Source organism: Zophobas morio, unplaced genomic scaffold, assembly GCF_036711695.1.
Source record: "Zophobas morio isolate AGI-343-1 ecotype UQ-CSIRO unplaced genomic scaffold, CSIRO_AGI_Zmor_V1 ptg000016l, whole genome shotgun sequence".
Taxonomy (NCBI): Eukaryota; Metazoa; Arthropoda; class Insecta; order Coleoptera; family Tenebrionidae; genus Zophobas; species Zophobas morio.
The window spans coordinates 6,358,380-6,380,947 of NW_026972121.1; the positions used below are offsets into that span (position 1 = coordinate 6,358,380).

The following is a 22,568-nucleotide window of genomic DNA, read 5'->3' on the forward strand; positions in this document are numbered from 1 at the left end:
GATTTTTTGGTATAAAAAAAGACAGAAGAGACCTCTAGATTGTTTCACATTCTTAAAAACAAAAGACAGAAAAGGCCCCCGAGATTCTTTCACATTCTTATAAAATGGACAGAAAGTTCCCTAGATTATTAAAAATTAAAAAAAAAAACAAATTGGGCTCTCTAGAGGATTTAATATTCAAAAAAGACAGATGAGACCCTTAGATTGTTTAACATTAAAAACGGAGAAAAGAATCTCTCTAGATCTTTTCATATTAAGAAAAAGATAGAAGGGCCCCATATAGATCCTTTCATACATTAAAAAATAGACAGAAGGGGCTCCCTATATTGTTTAACATAAAAAATAAACAGAACAGGTCTCTTCGATTTTTTAACATAAAAAAAGACAGAAGAGACCTCTAGATTGTTTCACATTCTTAAAAACAAAAGACAGAAAAGGCCCCCGAGATTCTTTCACATTCTTATAAAATGGATAGAAAGTTCCCTAGATTATTAAAAATTAAAAAAAAGCAATATGGGCTCTCTAGAAGATTTAATATTCAAAAAAGACACATGAGACCCTTAGGTTGTTTAACATTAAAAAAGGGGAAAAGAATCTCTCTAGATCTGTTCATATTAAGAAAAAGATAGAAGGGCCCCATATAGATCCCTTCATACATTAAAAAATAGACAAAAACGGCTCCCTAGATTGCTTAACATAAAAAAAAAACAGAACAGGTCTCCTAGATTTTTTAACATAAAAAAAGACAGAAGGGACCTCTAGATTGTTTCACATTCTTAAAAACAAAAGACAGAAAAGGCCCTAGAGATTCTTTCACATTTTTATAAAAAGTTTAACAATAAAAAAAGTAGAAGGAACTTCCAGAGATTCTTTCGCATTCTTAAAAATAAAACATTTGAGGACCTCGGGATTATTTCACTTTCATAACAAAATAGACAGGAAAGGTCCCCGGGTGTTCAGTTAAAAAAGTATTCAAGTTAGTGTTACTTTTTCGATAGAAGAAAACAGAAAAAAAACTCATATGTTTTATTAATTTATACTGCTCTATATAATTGACATTTCCGCGTTGTCAGCTGTCATCGATTAAATTTGGGGTTAATCGTAGACACACTTCACAATGTTTACAAAAAATCAAAGCCAGCTGGATGACTTTTTTAATTGGACACCCGTTATTTCTACACGTGTGCTTGATTAATCCGGGTTTGTTTTTTATCCCACAATTAGACGCCTAAATTATAAAAACAAAATGTCAAAATTTATCTTAGAAAATACAAAACAAATGTTTTGTTTTTAAAAATTGATGACGTTATTTAAAAATGTTGTTAAATTCGCTTTAAAACAGTGAAATACTTTCATTGCAAGGTAGCAGTGTTGCCATAAAAATATCATAACAGTGACGACATTCGTGGAAAATTTTTGCAGTTGCTGAATTGTTTGTTCTTGATTTACTATGTAATAATTTCAAAAAAACATTATGAAATTTTCTCCGAGCTTTCTGATGCAAATTTTTACACTTTCGGTTATGAAGTGTATACAGGATGAGTCAGTATAATTTAAGCTTTCTGTGGCAATATTTTATGGAGAAAATAATTTTTAAGTTAAAAAAATTCGTTACAATTTGTATACAATTCCGAGAAACATCTGGGAGGTCTTTCGGCACCTCTGTTCCACTTTAACAAGCGCAATTTTATGGACTGAGAAAACAGGTAAATCAGCAGGTCCAAAACAGGAAGCGATCCCCTTTACAGCACAATAAACTTTTGTTGAAATTTATGATTCGGAACGACTTAAAGACACACTATAACTTTAATAACTTTATTTCGCAACTACACAATAAATATGACTAAACCTACCTAATTTAGGTACAAAAGATCACAGCGGAGTTATAAGTGCTTTACTTTAGCGCCTCCAATTTCTACCTGTTTCTTTCTTCGTAACTGGTAAAATCAATCGCCCTACCGTGATGAGAATATTCTGGGTGGTGGTGAACGTTGACGTTATGACTGTACAAAGCGTCACCTCGTTTTAATAAATTCCTCAAAAACGCCACAAACCCCAACACAATGGCCATTTTACCCAGAAACATGCTCTTCATTAACATGAACTTCATCGACATTAACATCATGGGGAGCATGGTGACTTGAAGCATAAAGGGCATTACCATCATGGGCAGGATTTTCGACATCACGTCTTCCTTTTCCTCCTTTTCTCCACCCCCTTCTGGAACAAGAGTCAGAGTGTATACGTTCTAATATAACACACTATAACTCAAACGAGACATTTTTTAATTTTTTGTGATACTTAACTCACCATCGGCCCTAGATAGCCCTTTAAGTTCTTGTGTACAATTACCACGACAATTACTTGCGACCCCACACTCAGTTTGAGACACACACAAAATAAATACACTCATTAGAAGAGTCGTTTTTTGCAAGAAACTCATTTTAACACGCACACATGAAGAGTTCTTCGGCACAGTGTTCAGTGAAAGAGTTTGTTATGAAGTCAATCCTCCAGTGCAGTTTCTAAACTTGTTTCAGTTCCGCCTCAATTCACGTTCTGCTTTTTGCCTTACAGCTCTGCGTTCTTCTGTTTACTGGCGGAATATTTAATGTGATTAAGTAGCTAAAGTGTAACAGTAAGTGGCCCACTTTGGATTATGTTGTGGCCAGAAGCTGGATTTCCTGTTTTCGTTCGTAATGATCATAATAAAGGAAGTCGTTTCTTGGCAAATTTATTGCTTTAATGGTGAGGTAATGAAGGCGAATTTTCACACGTGAAATTGGTCATTGTTAAATAATATTAATTTCAGTGGAATTTGTGCCTCTTTCAAACAAATAAAAAACAATTTTTAAGTGGAATGATACACTTAAACAGTATTGTTGAATTATTAATTTTTTCTTTGATTAGTTACCATTAAGAAATTATAACAGTCAGTGGACCTATTTTTTGAGTTTAATTAAATTTGGCTAAAATTTTAATTCCATAGATGGCTATCTTATATAAAATTTGCGTCGGATTTCATAGTCCAGTTCCTTAGAAATATACTTAATTAGATCGTGTGTATGTAAGACGATCTTTTAAGTAGATTTTGCACACTGTCACTTCTGTTCTAAAAAGTGTCGCTTTTTCATTACATTGTCTGCACATGGAAATAGACTATTGAGTGAAAGGACATTTGAAAATTGAAACCATAACTAAACAATTTGTATTCTGTTCAGTGTGCACAGATTTATGTTTGGTTTGGCGTTTAGAATAAAATAAAAATAAGTGGAACGATGAGTATCAAGAAGAAAATGTTAACTGTTGTACTGAACATACTTTTAAACTAAGTTTTTATATGGGTTGTCATGGCGATCATAGTAAAAATATTGTAGAAGTCGTGATATAAAATAATAAATTGGTCGAAGGTTATTTTGACCACAAATTCCGTTTAAATATTTAAACTAGATAACTAAAGGGGAAAAAAATTAAAATTGAAAAATTGAAAAACCTAAAAATCGAAATCCGAAAAGTCGAAACACTGAAATCTCCATAAATCGACAAATCTAAAATCGAAAGGTCGAGAAATTGAGAAAAAAATTTTATAAATTGAAAAATTAGAATATGTATCGAAAAATTGTAAAATCTAGAAATCCGAAAATTGAACTGTTGAAAAATCGAGAAATCGAAAAATTGAAAAATTAAAATTTTTAAAAATCGATAAATTGAAAAAGCGGGAAATTGAACAACTGAAAACTCAAAACATTGAAATCTCGAGAAATCGAAAAATCGAGAAATCTAAAACTCAAAAAATTGAAAAATTGAAAAATCGAAACAACAACAAATCCAAAAACTGAAAAATTCAAAGATGGAAAAATCTAAAATTTTAAAATCGAAACATTGTAAAATCGAGAAATTGAAATGTCGCGAAATCGAAAAACTAAAAAATTGAGAAAACGTAATCCAAAATAGAAAAATCGAAAAATTAAAAACTGAAAAATTTAAGAAAATTTAAAAGTCAATAAATCCGAGAAGACCGAAAAATTGAGAAATTGTGATATCTAAAATTTAAAAAAATAAAAATTAAAATATGTATCGAAAAATTGAAAAATCCGGAAACTGAAAAATAAAAACTGACACTTGAAAAATCGAGAAATCGAAAAATTGAAAAACTGAAATACCGAAAAATTGAAAAACTGAAATATCGAAAAATCCAAGCTTGAAAAGAGCGAGGAATCGAAAAGTCGAGAAGGCGAAAAAACAAAAAATTCGGAAAATTGAACAATCGAAATTTTGATAAATCGAGATATCGAAAAATCGAAAACTTCAAAATTCGAAAATTGAAATAGAGAAAAATCTTAGAACTGAAAAATCTAAAAATCGAAAAATTGAAACATTGAAAAATCGAGAAATCGAAAAATTGAAAAACTGAAATACCGAAGAATTGAAAAATTTTAATATCGAAAAGTCGAAGCTTCAAAAGAGCGAGGAATAGAAAAGTCGAGAAGGCGAAAAATCAAAAAATTCGGAAAATTGAACAATCGAAATTTTGTAAATCGAGATATAGAAAAATCGAAATTTTCAAAATTCGAAAATTGAAATAGAGCAAAAACGTAGAACTGAAAAATCTAAAAATCGAAAAATTGAAACATTGAAAAATTGACAAAGGAACATCAATAAATCGAAAAACTGAAAAATTCAAAGACCGAAAAATCTACAATTTAAAATCCCAAAAATTATTGTAACATTGAGAAATCGAGAAATCGAAAAGTCGACAAAACTAAAAATTGAAGGATCAATATATTGGAAAATCCCAAAACTGAAATATCGAAAAATTGAAAAATCGATAAATAGAAAAATTGAAAAATGAAAGAAAAACTGAAAAATGAAAAAATTTAAAATTCGAAAATTCGAAAAATTAAATTATGAAAAAAATTGAAAAATTCTGAAAGTTGACAAATTCCAAAAAATTCAAAAATTGAGAAATCTACAAGTTGAAAAATCGAGAAGTTGGACAATCGAAAAGTGGAAAAACTTGAAAAATCAAAAAACCGAGAAATCGAAAAATTGAGAAATTGAAACATCGAAGAATTGAAATTTCAAAAAATCGAGAAATCGAAATGTAAAGAAGTCGAAAAATAAAAAAATCGATAAAACATATTGATCCAAAATCGAAAATTCTAAAAATTTTAAAATAAATAAAGTGATAAATCGAAAAATTGGGAAATTGAACAATGGAAAATTCAAAACATTGAAATCTCGATAAACAGACAAATCGAAAAATTTCAAAACTGGAAAACAAAAAATCCAAAAATTTCAAAACCGAAAAAATTTAAAAATCGAAAATTTGAAAAACCGAGACATCTAAATCCGAGAAGACCGAAAGATGGAGAAATTGACATATCTAGAATTTAAAAAATTGAAAAATTTAAGTATGTATCGAAAAATTGAAAAATCTGGAAGCTGAAAAATAAAAATTGATACTTGAAAAATCGAGAAATCGAAAAATTGAAAAACTGAAATATGTACCGAAAAATTGAAAAATTAAATATCGAAAAATCGAAGCTTCAAAAGAGCGAGGAATCGAAAAGTCGAGAAGGCGAAAAATCAAAAAGTTCGGAAAATTGAACAATCGAAATTTTGATAAATCTAGATATCGAAAAATCAAAAATTTCAAAATTCGAAAATTGAAATAGAGAAAAAACGTAGAACTGAAAAATCTAAAAATCGAAAAATTGAAACATTGAAAAATTGACAAAGGAACATTAATAAGTCGAAAAACTGAAAAATTCAAAGACCGAAAAATCTAAAATTTAAAATCCCAAAAATTATTGTAACCTTGAGAAATCGAAAAGTCGAAAGTCTAAAAATTGAAGGACTAATATACATATTGGAAAATCCCAAAACTGAAATATCGAAAAATTGAAAAATCGATAATTAGAAAAATTGAAAAATGGAAGAAAAACTGAAAAATCGAAATCTGAAAAGTCGAAAAATCGAAAGATCGAGCAATCTAAACATCCAAAAAATGGAAAAATTTAAAATTCAAAAATTCGAAAAATTAAATTGTGAAAAAATTGAAAAATCCTGAAAGTTGACAAATTCCGAAAATTAAAAAATTGAGAAACATAGAAGTTGAAAAATCGAGAATTTGGAAAATTAAAAAATCGAAACATTTTAAGAATCGAAAAACCGAGAAATCGAAAAATTGAAACTTGAAACATCGAAGAATCGAAATTTCAAAAAAACGAGAAATCGAAACATCGAGAAGTCGAAAAATCAAAAAATCGATGAAACATATTGATCCAAAATCGAAAAATTAAAAACTAAAAAATTGAAAAAATTATAAAGTGAAAAATTAAAAAAAAAAAATAGAAAAATGGGGAAATTGAACAATGGAAAATTCGAAACATTGAAATCTCGATAAATAGACAAATTGAAAAATTTAAAAACTGGAAAACAAAAAAATACAAAAATTTCAAAACCGAAAAAATGAAAAAATAGAAAATTTGAAAAACCGAGAAATCTAAATCCGAGAAGACCGAAAGATGGAGAAATTGAGATATCTAAAATTTAAAAAAATTTAAAATTTAAGTATGTATAGAAAAATTGAAAAATCCAGAAACTGAAAAATAAAAATTGATACTTGAAAAATCGAGAAATCGAAAAATCGAAAAACTGAAATATCGAAAAATCGAAGCTTCAAAAGAGCGAGGAATCGAAAAGTCGAGAAGGCGAAAAATCAAAAAATTCGGAAAATTGAACAATCGAAATTTTGATAAATCGAGATATCGAAAAATCGAAAATTTAAAACTTCGAAAATTGTAAAAGGGAAAAATCGTAGAACTGAAAAATCTAAAAATCGAGATATTGAGAAATTTAAAATTTAAAAAATTGAAAGACTGAAAAATCGAAAATTTAAAGACCCAAAAATTGTAACATCGAGAAACTGAGAAATCTAAAATTCGAAACTTCAAAAGATCGAGAAATCAAAATGTCGCGAAGTCAAAAAACTAAAAAACTGAGAAAATATTATCCAGAATCGAAAAATCGAAAAATTAACAATTGAAAAACTGAACAATTTTAAAAAAACGATAAATCGAAAAATTGGGCAATTGAATAATCAAAAATTCGAAATATGTATTGGAATCTCGATAAATAGATAAACCGAAAAATTTTAAAACTGGAAAACAAAAAAATCCAAAAATTTCAAAACCGAAAAAATTTAAAAAGCGAAAATTTGAAAAACCGAGAAATTTAAATCCGAGAAGACCGAAAGATGGAGAAATTGAGATATCTAAAATTAAAAAAATTGAAAAATTTAAGTATGTATCGAAAAATTGAAAAATCTGGAAACTGAAAAATAAAAATTGATACTCTTGAAAAATCGAGAAATCGAAAAATTGAAAAACTGAAATATCGAAAAATTGAAAATCTGAATTATCAAAAAATCAAAGCATCAAGAGAGCGAAAAATCGAAAATTCGAGAAATTAAAAATTGATACATCAAAAGATTTAAAATTGAAAAACTGGAAATTAAAAAATTGATAAATCGAAAAATCGGGAAATCGAACAATCAAAATTTCGAAACAGTGAAATTTCGATAAATCGGGGGATCGAAAAATTGAAAAATCGAAAATTTAAAAATTCGAAAAATTGAAACATTGAAATATCGAGAAAGGAACATCAATAAATCGAAAAATTGAAAAATACAAAGACCGAAAAATCTAAAATTTAAAATCCCAAAAATTATTGTAACACTGGGAAATCGAGAAATCGAAATGTCGAATAAACTAAAAATTGAAGGAATATATTTGAAAATCTCAAAACTGAAATATCGAAAAATTGAAAAATCGATAAATAGAAAAATTGAAAAATGGAAGAAAAACTGAAAAATCGAAATCTGAAAAGTCGAAAAATCGAAAGATCGAACAATTTAAACATCCAAAAAAATGGAAAAATTTAAAATTCAAAAATTCGAAAAATTAAATTATGAAAAAATTTAAAAATCCTGAAAGTTGACAATTTCCGAAAATTCAAAAATTGAGAAATCTACAAGTTGAAAAATCGAGAAGTTGGACAATCGAAAAGTCGAAACATTTGAAGAATCGAAAAACCGAGAAATCGAAAAATCGAAAAATCGAGAAATCTAAAACTCAAAAAATTGAAAAATTGAAAAATCGAAAAATCGATAAATCGAAACATCAACAAATCCAAAAACTGAAAAATTCAAACATGGAAAAATTTTAAATTTAAAAATAGAAACATTGTAAAATCGACAAATCGAAACTTCAAAAGATCGAGAAATCGAAAAACTAAAAAATTGAGAAAACATAATCCAAAATCGAAAAATCGAAAAAAAAAACTGAAAAATTTAAACAAATTTAAAAGTCGATAAATCCGAGAAGACCGAAAAATGGAGAAATTGAGATATCTAAAATTTAAAAATTAAAATATGTATCGAAAAATTGAAAAATCCGGAAACTGAAAAATAAAAATTGATATTTGAAAAATCGAGAAATCGAAAAATTGAAAGATCGAGCAATCTAAACATCCAAAAAAATGGAAATATTTAAAATTTAAAAATTCGAAAAATTAAATTATGAAAAAAAAATTCTGAAAGTTGACAAATTCCGAAAATTGAAAAATTGAGAAATCTACAAGTTGAAAAATCGAAAAGTGGAAACATTTGAAAAGTCAAAAAACCGAGAAGTCGAAAAATAAAAAAATCGATAAAACATATTGATCCAAAATCGAAAATTCTAAAAATTTTAAAATAAATAAAGTGATAAATCGAAAAATTGGGAAATTGAACAATGGAAAATTCGAAACATTGAAGTCTCGATAACAGACAAATCGAAATATTTAAAAACTGGAAAACAAAAAAATCCAAAAATTTCAAAACCGAAAAAATTTAAAAATCGAAAATTTGAAAAACCGAGAAATCTAAATTCGAGAAGACCGAAAGATGGAGAAATTGAGATATCTAAAATTTAAAAAATTTAAAAATTTAAGGATATATCGAAAAATTGAAAAATCTGGAAACTGAAAAATAATAATTGATACTTAAAAAATCGAGAAATCGAAAAATTGAAAAACTGAAATATTAAAAATTCGAAGCTTCAAAAAAGCGAGAATTCGAAAAGTCGAGAAGGCGAAAAATCAAAAAATGCGGGAAATTAAAAATTGATACATCAAAAAATTTTAAATTTAAAAACTGGAAAAAATCAATAAATCGAAAAATCGGGAAATTGAACAATCGAAATTTCGAAACAGTGAAATTTCGATAAATCGAGAAATCGAAAAATTGAAAAATCGAAAACTTAAAAATTCGAAAAACTGAAAAAGAAAAATCGTAGAACTAAAAATCCTAAAAATCGAGACATTGTGAGATTTAAAATTTAAAAAATTGAAAAATCTAGAAAGGCACATAATAAATCGAAAAATTGAAAAATTCAAGGAAGGATTAATATATTGGAAAATCCCAAAACTGAAATATCAAAAAATTGAAAAATCGATAAATAGAAAAACTGAAAAATGGAAGAAAAACTGAAAAATCGAAATCTAAAAAAAAAATGGAAAAATGTTAAACTCAAAAATTCAAAAAATTAAATGATCGAAAAATTGAAAAATTCCGAAAATTGACAAATTCTGAAAATTGAGAAATCTAAAAGTTGAAAAATCGAGAAGTCGGAAAATCGAAAAGTCGAAACATTTCAAGAATCGAAAAATTGAAAAATTGAAACGTCGAAGAATCGAAATTTCAAACAATCGAGAATCGAAATGTAGAGAAATCGAAAAATCAAAAAATCGATAAAACATATCGACCCAAAATCGAAAACTGAAAATAGAAAAATTTTAAAATGAATAAAGTGATATATCGAAAAATTGGGAAATTGAACAATCGAAAATTGGAAACATCTCGATTAAAATTAAAATATTGGAAAACTGAAAGATGGAAAAGTTTAAAAATTGACACGTTGAAAAATTCTAAATTGACAACTTGGAAATTACAAAAAATCGATAATTCGAAAAATCGAAAAATTGTAAAATTGAAAATTTAAAAATTCCAAAAATTGAAAAGGAAAACTGAAAAATCCCCGGACTGAAAAATCTGAAATTTGAAAAACTGATAAATTGAAAAATCGAAAAATCGAAAAATTGAAAAATTCAAAAACCGAAAATCTAAAATTTAAAAACCGAAAATCTAAAATTTAAAAATTGAAAAATTGAAAAAATGGAAAAGTCAAAACATCAACCAATCGAAAAATTAAAAATTTAAACACCAAAAATTGTCAAATCGAGAAATCGAGAAATTTAAATCCGAAAAGTCGAAAAATCGAACAATAAAAACATCAAAAAATGGAAAAATTTAAAATCCAAAAATTCGAAAAATCAAGTTATCGAAAAATTGAAAAATCCAGACATTGAGAAATTCCGAAAATTGAAAAGTTGAGAAATCGAAAAGTTGAAAATTCGAAAAGTTGGAAAATCGAAAAGTCCAGAAATCGAAAAATTGCAACATATAAGAATCGAAATTTCAAAAGATCGAGAAATCGAATTATTAAAAACTGAAAAACTGAAAAATTAAATTGAACAATCGAGAGTTCGAAACATTGACACCTCGATAAATCGACAAATTGCAAATAGAAGAAAAATTGAAGAACCGAAAATGAAAGAAATCGAGAAATTGAGAAATCGAGAAATAGGAAAATCAAACAAATCGAAATATCGAATACTCGAAAAATCATAATAAACCGACAAATCGAAAAATTGAAAAATTTTACAGTTGGAAAACTGAAAAATCGAAAACTTTAAAACCGAAAAATCTAAATCCGAGAAGATCGAAACATTGCGAAACCGAGATATCTGATATTTAAAAAATTGAAAAATTAAAATATGTGGCGAAAAAAGAAAACTCTAGAAACTGGAAAATAAAAATGGAACCTTGAAAAATCGACAAATCGAAAAATTAAAAAACTGAAACATCGAAAAATTGAAGCTTCAAAAGAGCGAGAAATCGAAAAGTTGAGAATCCGAAAAATCCAAAAATCGAGAAATCGGAATGATCCAAAATCAAAAAATCGAAAAATTAAAAATTGATAGGTTGAAAATTTTAAAATAGAAAGATTGACAATTAAAAAAATGGATAAATCGAAGAATCGGTTAATTTAACAATGGAAAATTTGAAACAATGAAATTTCCAACATTTTCAAATTCGAAAAATGTAAATTCGAAAAATTGAAGAACCAAAAATAGAAATACTGTAAAATTGAAACATCGAAACCTTGAAAAATCTAAAAATAAATAAACAAATAATGGAAAATCAAGAGATCAAAAAAACGAAAAGTCAAAAACGATTAATCGAGAAACTGAAAATTGAAAAATCGAATAATTGAAGAATCGAAAAAATGAAGAATCAAAAAACTGAAATATCGAAAAATTTGACAGTTCGAAAGTTGAAAAATCGAGAAATCGGAAAATCCAAATTTTCCAATAATCTCGATGTTTAGGATAAAAATTCAACACAGATTCATAAACCACAAGTTCAGGTCTATATTTGTATCAATTTGTAAGATGACGTAATCAATTCTGGGAGGGCATAAACGGATAAATGATAAAAAAGGATATCAAGGAGAATAGAAAAAAATAGGATAAAAGAGGGAAAAGTTGAAACTATAAAAGAGATTACAAAAAAGCAAAAATGGAAACACCAATTTACAAAAAGAAGGTGAAATCCTAAACAAAAATTGTTAGATAATAGTTTTTGGTGAAATATAAAGAAATTATAGAAGATAATATAAATAATGGGCAAAATATAGAAAATAAAAAAGACACAAAAACCAAGACAAACGATACAGCCTAAGAAGACTAGACAAGATTAAGAAAATAAAAGCAATAAATAATAATAATAAAATAAAAAAATAATTTGTTAGATATAGCACTTTAATCAGTTTGTTGGAAAAACCCAGGATTAAAAAAAAAAGAGTTTGAGTAGGTCATGACTAGAATATTGAAATTAATAATTATGTTTCCAAATTCTAAAAGCGGTAACTGAACGAAATGCGGTCTATGAGCTTCAACAGCTGTAGTTTTATTGACCTAATCTAATTTTTTCACCATGCGTAACACACATCTCTAAACGATTAACAAGCTTTAATTTAATGATGACGTACGTTAGGAAAAACCTGAAACAAGAATTTTGTGAACCACACTCACTAAAAAAAATCCCTTTCAAATAAATACAATTTATTTACACAAAAACTAACTGCAGTTACCGCAACATTTCTGACGTTTTCAAAGAAAACAATATTTTTTAATCTACTGTACAACATATCGTGTCATCTAGAACTTCGTTTTTTTCCGTTGACGTACGCCCCGTACTCTTCGCCTCCACTGTACCCATAATGGGCCATGTGCATGTCTTGTAGGTGCACATCATGGTTGGAAACGCCCCCTTGGTCCGGCTGCCTACCCCTGAACATATTCAAAACGAGCAAAATCACCGCCAATTTGCCGATCAACGCACTCTTCATCAGCATGAACTTCAGCGAAATGAGCATCATGGGAATGATTCCCGTGGAGATCATGAACGGGATTATCATCATGGGCAGAATTCGACTCATCATGTCTTTTTCTTCCTTTCCTCTAGCTTCTGAAATGGTAAAATAATAAACAACAAAAACAAATTTATGTTTCATTACGTACCTAAACTTGTTGATACGTCTTTGGTTTGTTCTTCGACTGACACATTTTGGTGTTTCACTTCATTCGTTAGTCCACTAGTCAACTGTGTTAACAGTATTAACATTAAAATAATTTGAGCAGGTGTTTTTTTAAAATTATACATAGTGTTCTATTTTGTAGTGCACCATCAATACCATCATGGGTCACATGTTCGCGGCGACTGCAGTTGTACAACTGAACTTGACCATCAATGAAAGTTGCTAGACATTCACGGTGTTCCAGTTTCGACTTGGGCGACTCGCGTACCGAGTAAAAGAGGCTACGGAGTTTTTCTTTCGGTTTTAATTTTAATAAATCGACGTCACTTATTTAACATTTTCTACGTTCAATAAAATCTAAGCTAAGAACTTTCGAAAGTAGTGGCCGGTGTAAGCTATACTTGGTTTCTATTTTGCTTTTGACGGTCTTGACTCAATTCGTTGATAAAATTTTGTTATATGGTTATTTTTTTAGTTAGTTATAATAATTTCTTTAAATACTTAATTGCTTTGACCTCCATTTTTAATGATTTAACCAACATATTCAATTTCTGCTCCAGTGCTCATTTAAAACTATTCAGCCCAAATTACTTGCCAGTTTTTATGTTGTCTGTTCAATAATGTATCATTTTCATGTAGTTTTTCATACATTTTTTACGAAAAAAAAAATAGGTCTCCCGTTTCCGTCTGTCTGTCTGTCCGTCTGTCGGCGGTCCCGATTTTTATTAGACAGGTAATCAAATTTTGTATTTATATTAGGAATATTGTAAGCATGGCAAGTTATTAGCCATATTATATCCGTTTATTCCCCCCGAAAAATTGATGACATCAGTTCAAAATTTTACCGAATAAATTCTACCCAAAATGTTGAAAATATGATGAGTTTTTACTCGTGATTTATCATTGCATTCATATATTTTAGATTTGAATAATACGCAAAGAAACCGAAAAAAAAATGAGATAATACATGAAAGTATGTATAAGAGAATTTACCAAATTCCGATATGATCCGGGAAGATCCGAAATTATCCGAACGAATCCGAAAATAATTTGAAAGAATTCGGCAGACTCCGAAATGATACATGAAAAATCCTAAATAACACGAGAGAATCCGAAAAATTCCGGAATATACGATAATATTAGGGCACCCGATTAAATTCCGAGAGAATCGGGGAGAATCCGGAAGAATGCGAAGAATCCAGGACGACACGAAAGGAACAAAAATAATTCTTAAGAATTCAACAGGATCCCAAAGAATCTGGAAGAATGCAAGAGAATATGAGAGAATTCGACCAAATTCCGAGAGGAAAGGACAGAATGCGGAAGAATCCTTAAGAATCTGAGAAAATTTGACAGCATTCAGAATTCAACATAATCAGAAATAATACGCTAAAGAATCTGAAAAAAAAACACGACAGAATCCGCGGGAATCGGAGATTCGAACGAATCCGAAAGAATATGAAAAGAATTCCAAAGAATATAAGAGAATTCGAAGGAATACAAGAGACAGACCAAATTCTGAGGGGATGAGAGAGAATCCGAAAGAATCCTAGAGAATACAAGAGAATTTCAGAGTATATGAATGAATCCGGATGAATATGAAAGAATCCGAAAAAAATGGACAAAATCTTGAAATATCCGAGCGAATCACGAAGGATAAGAAAATAATTGGAGAGAAATTCTGAAAGAAACTCTGGCAGAATTTATAACTATCCGAGTGAACCAGAGAACATGTGAAAAAAATTACAGAGAACTTGACAGAATCTTAAACAATACGCAAAGAATTCGAAAAAATATGAGAGAATACAAGACAGCATAAAAGAATCGACCAAATTCCGAGAGAATTGGGAGGAATCCGGAAGAATACAAAAGAACCCGAGCTAAAACGGAAGAAACTAGCCAAATTCAGTCAAGGTCGAAAAAAAAACGAGAGAATGCAACAGAATACGAAAGAATCCGAAAAAACCCGAAATCAGAAAGAGATTCCGATCAAATTCCAAGAGAAACGGAGAGAATCCGGAAGAATACGAAGAATCCAATAGGATACGAAAGGAACCGGCCAAATTCGTATAGGATTGGAAAGAATCCGGAATAATCTTAAGAATGTGGGAGACATATAAAAGAATCCCAGAGAATTCGAAAGAATCTGGATGGATGTGAAAGAATCCAAGGAAATCTGACAAGAATCAGAGAGAATCCGATAATAATTCGGAAGAATTCAACAGAATCCGAAAAAATACACAATCAAACCGAAAGAAGACGAAGAGAATCCTAAAAGAATCCCAAAGTATATAAGAGAATCCGGAAGAATACAAGAGAATATGAGAAAAACCAACTAAATTCCGATAAGAGAGAATTTGAAAGAATCCTAAAGAATACGAGTGAATACGAGAATATCCGAGAGAACATGAAAGAATCTAGATGAATCTGAAAGAATCCGATAAAATCCGACAGATTCTGGAAGTATCCAAGCAAGAATACGACAACAATTGGAGAGAATTTGACATTTAAATAAAATGCAAAGAATCCGAACGAATATGACAAAGTCCGAATAAATTCGTGATTCGAAGAATCGAAAAGAATGAAAGAAAATAAAAAAGAATCGACCAAATTTCGAGAGAATCGGGGAGAATCCGAAAGAAACGGAAAGAGTGTGCAGCAGAATCAGAGAATTCGAAAATAATTTGAAAGAACTCGAGAAAATCAGAAAAACTCCAATTCGCGAGAGTTCCGAAATAATACGAAGAGAATCTAAAAAGAATTTCAAAGAATACACGATAATATGAGACAATCGACCAAATTATGAAAGAATCGCAAAGAATCCGAAAGAATTCTTAAGAATCCGCGAATATACAAAAGAATCCAAAAGAATTTGGAAGAATCCTGATGAATCCGAAAGAATCCGAGTGAATCAGAGAGCATCCAAAAATCTTGAGAATCCAACTGGATCCCAAAGAATATAAAAGAATCCGTAAGAATACAAGAGAGAGGACAGGAGAGAATCCGGAAGAATCCATCAGAATCCGAGAAAATCTGACAGAATTCGGAAGAATCCGAGTGAATTAGAGAAAATAGGAAAATAATTCGAAAGAATTCAACATAATCGGAAAAATGTAAAGAAACTGAAAAAATACGAGAGAATCCAGGGAATCGGAGATACGAACGAATCCGAAAAAATCCGCAAAGAATTCCAAAAAATATAAAAAAATTCGAAAGAATACAAAAGAATGACAAAATTTCTTGAGGATAAGAGAGAATCCGGAAGAATCCTAGAAAATACGACAGTATATGAAAGAATCCCAGAAAATCGGACAGAATCTGGAAGTATTCGAAAAGATACAAGAGAATCTGAAAAAGTCCTAAATCCGAGAGAATCCTGAAGAATACAAAAAGAATCCCAAAGAATACATGAGAACCAAAAAATATAAAAGAATATGACAGAATATGAAAGAATCCGGACGTTTCTGAAAGAATCCTTGAAAATCTGACAGAATTTATAATTATCTGAGTGAACCAGAGAGAATCTGAAAACAATTGCAGATAATTTGATAGAATCGTAAATAATACACAAAAAATCTGAAAAAAAAGAGAATACAAGAATGTATAAGAGAGTCGGCCAAATTCCGACAGGATCTGGGAGAATCAGGAAGGATACAACAGAATCCGAGAGGAAACGAAAGAGACTGGGCAAATCCAGTCAAGGTCGGAAAGAATAAAAAAAAAATGGAAATAATACGAGAGAATGCAACAGAATCGGAAAGAATTTGAAAACATTCGAAATTATCCGAAAGAATTCGAAAATAATGCGAATGAATTAAACAGAATGCGAAACAATTCATAAAGAATCCTAAAGAATACCAAAGAATCCGAAAAATCCCGAAATCCTCCAATTCGACCAAATTCTGAAAGGATCGGAAAAATCCGGAAGAATTCTTAAGAATCCGCGAATATACAAAAAAACTCGAGAGAATTTGGAAGAATCCGAGTGAATCAGAGAGAATCCAAAAATCTTAATAATTCAACGGGATCCCAAAGAATATAAAATAATCCGGAAGAATGCAAGAGAATATGAGAGAATCCGACCATATTCCGAGAGAACCGGAGAGGATCCGGAAGAATCCATCAGAATCCGAGAAAATCTGATAGAATCTGGAAGAATCCGAGTGAATTAGAGAAAATCAGAAAATAATTCGAAATAATTCAACATAATCGGAAATATGTACTACACTAAAGAATCTGAAAAAATACGAGAGAATCCAGGGAATCGGAGATACGAACGAATCCGAAAAAGTCCACAAAGAATTACAAAAAATATAAGAAAATTGGAAATAATACAATAGAATGCAACAGAATCGGAAAGAATTTGAAAAAAATCGAAATTATCCCCGAGAATTTGAAAATAATGCGAATGAATTAAACAGAATGCGAAACAATACACAAAGAATCCTAAAGAATACTAAAGAATCCGAAAAATCCTGAAATCAGAAAGAGATTCCGATAAAATTTCGAGAAAATCGGAGAGAAGAATTTGGGAGGCATATAAAAGAATCCAAGAAAATTTGAAAGAATCTGGCTGAATGCGAAAGAATCCAAGGAAATCTGACAAGAATCCGAGAAAGAATATAAGAGAATCCGGAAGAATACAAGAGAATATGAGAGAATTCGATTAAATTCTGGGAGGATAAAAGAGAATTCGAAGGAATCCTAAAGATTCCGATAACAATTGGAGAGAATTTGACACTTAACTAATATGCAAAGAATTCGAACGAATATGACAAAGTCCGAATAAATTCGTGATTTGAAGAATCCGAAGGAATGAAAAAAAAATTAAAAAAGAATCGACCAATTTCCGAGAGGATCGGGGAGAATCCGCAAGAAACGGAAAGAGTCTGAGTGAATCAAAGAATGCTAAAATAATTCCAAAGGATTCGAATAATAATAAAGGGAGTAATATACAAGGAGTCCAAAAGAATATGAGAGAATCCGAAAAAATCCAAGTTCCGAGAGTTTCCGAACGAAGAATCTAAAAAGAATCTGAAGAATACACGATAATGTGAGACAATTCGACCAAACTCTGGAAGGATCAGTAAGAATCCGGAAGAATCCTTAAGAATCCGTGAATATATAAAAGAATCCGAGAGAATATGGAAGAATCCGTAGAAATCCAAAAGAATCCGAGTGAATGAGGGAGAATCCGAAAATAATTCAAAAAAATTCAATAGAATCTAAACAATATGAGATCCACCACTCTTTTGGATTGGACAAAATGAATCACTGAAATGGAGACAGGGTGGGTGGGCGGGGTGAATTATATGTTCTTTTGTAAAGTGAAAATAGGAACTAATAACACGTAGGCTGTTAAAAAAAGCGCTAATCATAATTTTTTTTGTTATACTACTTATTTGCTATAACATTTATTTCTTATTTCTGAAAAAAAGGGTTAAGTTTATCTTTTTCCTACGGAATCTTTTATAAACAAGCAATAGCCCCGCCCACCCGCTCTCTATTTTATTAGGGTAATTTGCTAAAATGAGTCTTATCTTAGCAAGTACTACATTGCACCAATTCAAGTTAATATAGTGTCCTTGCAAAAATGTTGACAAGGTCATCACAAAATTGTGTAAAGTTCTACTCGAATCAACAATTTTTTTAAATTTATATCAGTACCATCGTTGGTATGAATCATTAAATCTGACACCATGTCGGCAATGGTCGAACTGTGGTAATGGGTTAATGGGTAATTAAAAGACTGTGAAACCGCCTTCTAAAAGTAGTTTTGTTAGCAAGTGTTTCATTACCGGAAAGTGTGGGTTGACGTTGTTGGACAAATTGAAATTAAAAGGTCATGGGTAAATTTGGATTGTGGGAACCGTAGTTTGCGCTCAAGAAAGAAACATCGGGTTTACAAAATATTTAATAAATAAAATAAATATATAAATAAATAATAGAGACAACGAAAAGTTTCACATTTTGGCGGTGGTGTACTTCGCGTAATAATTAGCCAACTGGGACCCATAATCCGCATTTTGGCCCCCATAGCTGTGATACAAAGGAGCTTTAGCTTTCAGCTCTGGTTGCACCACATCACTCCGGTCCCACACTTGATGATGGTACGGTGAAACCGGACTAATATATGGTACTGGTACCGCTCTCCCCGAGTCCTGTAATCTCGCAAGAACGCTACTTAATCCAACTACTAGAATCAGAAACCCGATGAAACCATTATTCACGGCAGCCAACGCCACAAGAACCAGCAACGTGAACGCAATTCCCAGTTTAAAAAAAATAGCAGGAAGGATAATCATGAAGCGTTTGAGCGTATGGTGGACAAGGGTACGACCTAAAAATACAAAAATAATAATCACATACACAAAATCGTACTCAAGCGTACCTTCTTCGACAAGTTGTCTCCCCAGTTGTTGCAAATTGACACTAGTGTCAACTTTTTCGGTGGTCGCTTCTACAAAGCACACTGTAACACATAACACGAAAACTGCTTTTAGTTTCATTCTTCTGATTTGTGTGGACACTGATGTATTACGTATGGGTACTTAAGAGATAATGGCTCCCTTCAACTGCAAGTATATAGGTAGTGTCACTAATGTATTCAAAAATTTGAAGTGCAGTCACGTCGAGTAGCAGTACATACATGTTTGACGGCAAGAACCAAATTTCAAAGACAATCGAAAAATTCCAGTTGCTTGCTTGCTACACTTTTTTGTGTGTGTGCAAGGTGCATAGATAATGCAGGCCATTTTTGGGTGGAATAGCTTGATGGTACAGGCGGCTGCAAAAGACCGGAATCGGGACAATATATATACTTGTATTTCGATCTTACGAAATGATGACAAGTAACAGTACCGTGTGTAATAAAAAATGTTTATTAGTTGCTGCCCGTAAATATAAATCTAGTTCATATTTCGACTGTACGTGATGAAAATTTTATTTTTCACGTGTTGGATGTGCGACTGAATGTAGTACAGAGCTTCGGGCGATTTTATTATTTTTTTAATGTAAACGCACATTTAATTCATGCTTTCACTGAAACAATGTCGTCTTAGAATGTCACGTTTGACCCTCACACGAGATGTTTTATTTTGCGTTATCACGTAAGTGAAGAAAATAGATGATTATTTAATAACGGAAATAAATAGAGTGTTAATTTAGTGGTTTTTACACGTTTTTGCCGATTCGATGTAAGTCACCTACTTCGAAATATTATTAAATATGTATGTGCACGTGCCGGGCACTTTTCTAGGTATATTTTTACATATAATTACTTAGAAATGTTCTAATTGAATACAATATTAACACTAATCTCCAACCGAATCGGCATATTAATCACGTAACACTAACACTATTGACTTTTGTCAATTTTACAAGAATGGCCTAGAACCCCCACGATACAACTACCAGTGGTGCAAAACCCACCACTGTAAGTGTTATCCGAACCTGTGTTATCGTGTTACAATTACAAACCGTGACCCTCGCATCAATAATTACCTCTATTACAAAATTTTACGTCCGATGACCGACCATAGAGGTTGTGGTTTTTGTAGTAGCGTAAAGTGAAAGACATCCGCGACCACCCGTCTTTTTCTAACAATTTAGGCCATCCATTTCTTGCTAAAGCGGCAACGCATTTCCTCATGAGAACTCGAACAGAATGCACACATTCCTCGGCAATGTTCCCTTCCTAGTAAAGTGTCTTGTGTTCGTGTGCTGCTTCGACTTGCAGTGTTCTAGGGGACAAATGAGCCCCGAAAATCCGCGAAAGTGTTCGAGTGAAATAAACGCGCGTTTTAGCCACGACAAACCGAAAATTTCCGAACTGGAACATGCGGTGAACCAGTTCTTGGCGAAGAAGTCGTGGAAGGTGGCGATAAGTAGAGGGTTAGAGCTACACTTTAAAAATGTAAATAATAGTTTAAGTATTAATGTACAGACCAAAGAAGATGGGCAGATGGAGAGGAAAATGCAAATGTCGATGAAGAATATGATGCCCTATATGATTGTGCCGGGGCTTTTGATGGCGGGGATCCTGCCCTGGGTTATACCGGGGTTGAAAATGGCGGTGATGGCCGTTTCGATGATGAATCAGATGGCGTTTAACGCGGCTTTCTTTAGCTTGATCAGGAGTTATATTTTTGACACGAGGAATGAAGAGCATGTTGTGTATATTAATCATGGGTATAGGCCCAAACGTAATGGACCCCATGGACGGAGGTGACAGCAAGTGTGACAGTGTACATAAGCGAATATTTATTTATTTATATTTTTGTACAAAGTTTTAATAAAATATTCTTGGTTGTTTTGGTCGTCTTATTCAAATTTAATTGTAATACTATTCATAACCGTAATTATTTTTATTGAAAAGTAATATTATACCTAATGAATTCAGTCCTTTGACAGTATTTTCAAAGTTGCTAAAATAATATACATATTCGTGTTATAAAAGACAATTATATAAATTCAAAAATAAATTTTGTGGTTATGCAACCAACATTTCACTTCTGCTTTATATAGCATATGATTTTTAAATTATAGAAAAAGTCCCTAAATTTTTCTACAACTTGTATACACACTAGTGATATAAAACACAATTCTATATCTCCATCAGGTCAGATTTCTTTGATATTTTTTATTAAAAATTATGCAATGAAGCTAGTTCGTTAATGTTTTTAATGAAACTGTATTACCTTAAAAATAATATGAAGAATACGAGCGCAGCGAGCAAGTTTAGGTGGTTTAAAAATTATTCGTCAGTGTCCCCGAGAAGCTAAATTATTACCTAATAACCGATTTTTTTATTATTTAAAAAAGGACACGATAGAAATATGCCAAATTTAGACAGGCTCGAAAGAGAATCCTGGAGAATTCGAAAGAATCCGAGAAAATCCAGCTAAATCCGAAAGAATCCTAGAAAATCTGACAGTATTCGAAAAAATCCTAGTGAATCAAAGATAATCTGAAAATAATTAGAAATAATTCTACAGAATTCGAAATAAGACGGAAAGAATCTGAAAAAGTCCGAGAGAATACTGAAGAATCAAGAGGGAATTTGAAAGAACCCGAGAAATTCTGACAGAATTCGAAAGAATCCGATAAAATTCGACAGAATCTATAAGCATCCGGGTGAAGCAGGGAGAATCTGAAAACAATTGCAGAGAATTTAACAGAATCCTAAAAAATACGCAACGAAACCGAAAAAAATATGAGCTAATGCAAGTAATTATAAGAAAACTGGACAAATTTAGTTAGGATCCGAAATAAATGGAAAGAATATGAGAGAATGCAACAGAATCCGAAAGAATCCGAAAAAATACACAACGAATCCTAGGGAGTATGAGAGAATCCGAAAAAATCCGAGATCCCAAAAATTCCGAAAGAATACGAAAAGAATTCGAAAATAATCTCAAAGAATACACAATAATAAGCGACAATCCGATTCAAAGTCCGAGAGAATCGGAGAGAATCTGGAAGAGTACGAATAATCCAAGAGGATACGAAAGGAACCCGCTAAATTCCTATAGGATGGGAGAGAATCCGGAAGAATCCTTAAAAACTTCGGACAAATACAAGAGAATCCTAGAGAATTTGAAAGAATCAGAGTGAATCCATAAATAATTCTTAGGTATTCAACAGGATCCGAAAGAATATAAGAGAATCCGGAAGAATCCTTAAGAATCCGAGGAAATCTGACAGAATCCGGAAGAATCTGAATGACTCAGACAGAATCAGAAAATAATTTACTTACTTACTTACTTTATTGACGGAAAAACATCCTTAAACAATACAAAGAAAAAATAATAAAATCACATGAGAATGTTACAATATTTTTAAAATAAGATTTGCCTTAAC

At 30.9% G+C, this 22,568-nt stretch overlaps 4 protein-coding genes across 5 annotated transcripts in view; all 4 read right to left on the bottom strand.

Moving 5' to 3' along the window:
* LOC135129687 (uncharacterized) overlaps window positions 1–22,568 on the bottom strand; it is a 284,314-nt gene that overhangs the window by 34,356 nt on the left and 227,390 nt on the right. The gene's annotated exons all lie outside the window — the stretch shown is intronic.
* On the bottom strand, window positions 1,802–2,562 carry LOC135129631 (uncharacterized). 2 transcript variants are annotated; one of them, XM_064056843.1, is made up of 2 exons: window positions 2,311–2,562; window positions 1,802–2,217 (listed from the first exon to the last, which is right to left on the bottom strand). In XM_064056843.1, exons 1-2 carry the CDS (start codon window positions 2,441–2,443, stop codon window positions 1,916–1,918), a joined length of 435 nt encoding a protein of 144 aa, XP_063912913.1. In that variant the 5' UTR covers window positions 2,444–2,562; the 3' UTR covers window positions 1,802–1,915. The 2 variants fall into 2 exon arrangements, with proteins under 2 accessions (XP_063912913.1, XP_063912912.1); XM_064056842.1 differs by having other exon boundaries at window positions 1,802–2,220.
* Window positions 12,216–12,887, bottom strand: LOC135129696 (uncharacterized). The gene is made up of 2 exons (XM_064056946.1): window positions 12,691–12,887; window positions 12,216–12,637 (listed from the first exon to the last, which is right to left on the bottom strand). The coding sequence occupies exons 1-2, from the start codon at window positions 12,830–12,832 to the stop codon at window positions 12,324–12,326; spliced, it is 456 nt and encodes a 151-aa protein (XP_063913016.1). The 5' UTR covers window positions 12,833–12,887; the 3' UTR covers window positions 12,216–12,323.
* LOC135129411 (uncharacterized) lies at window positions 18,671–19,220 on the bottom strand. The gene is made up of 2 exons (XM_064056561.1): window positions 19,099–19,220; window positions 18,671–19,047 (listed from the first exon to the last, which is right to left on the bottom strand). The coding sequence occupies exons 1-2, from the start codon at window positions 19,214–19,216 to the stop codon at window positions 18,671–18,673; spliced, it is 495 nt and encodes a 164-aa protein (XP_063912631.1). The 5' UTR covers window positions 19,217–19,220.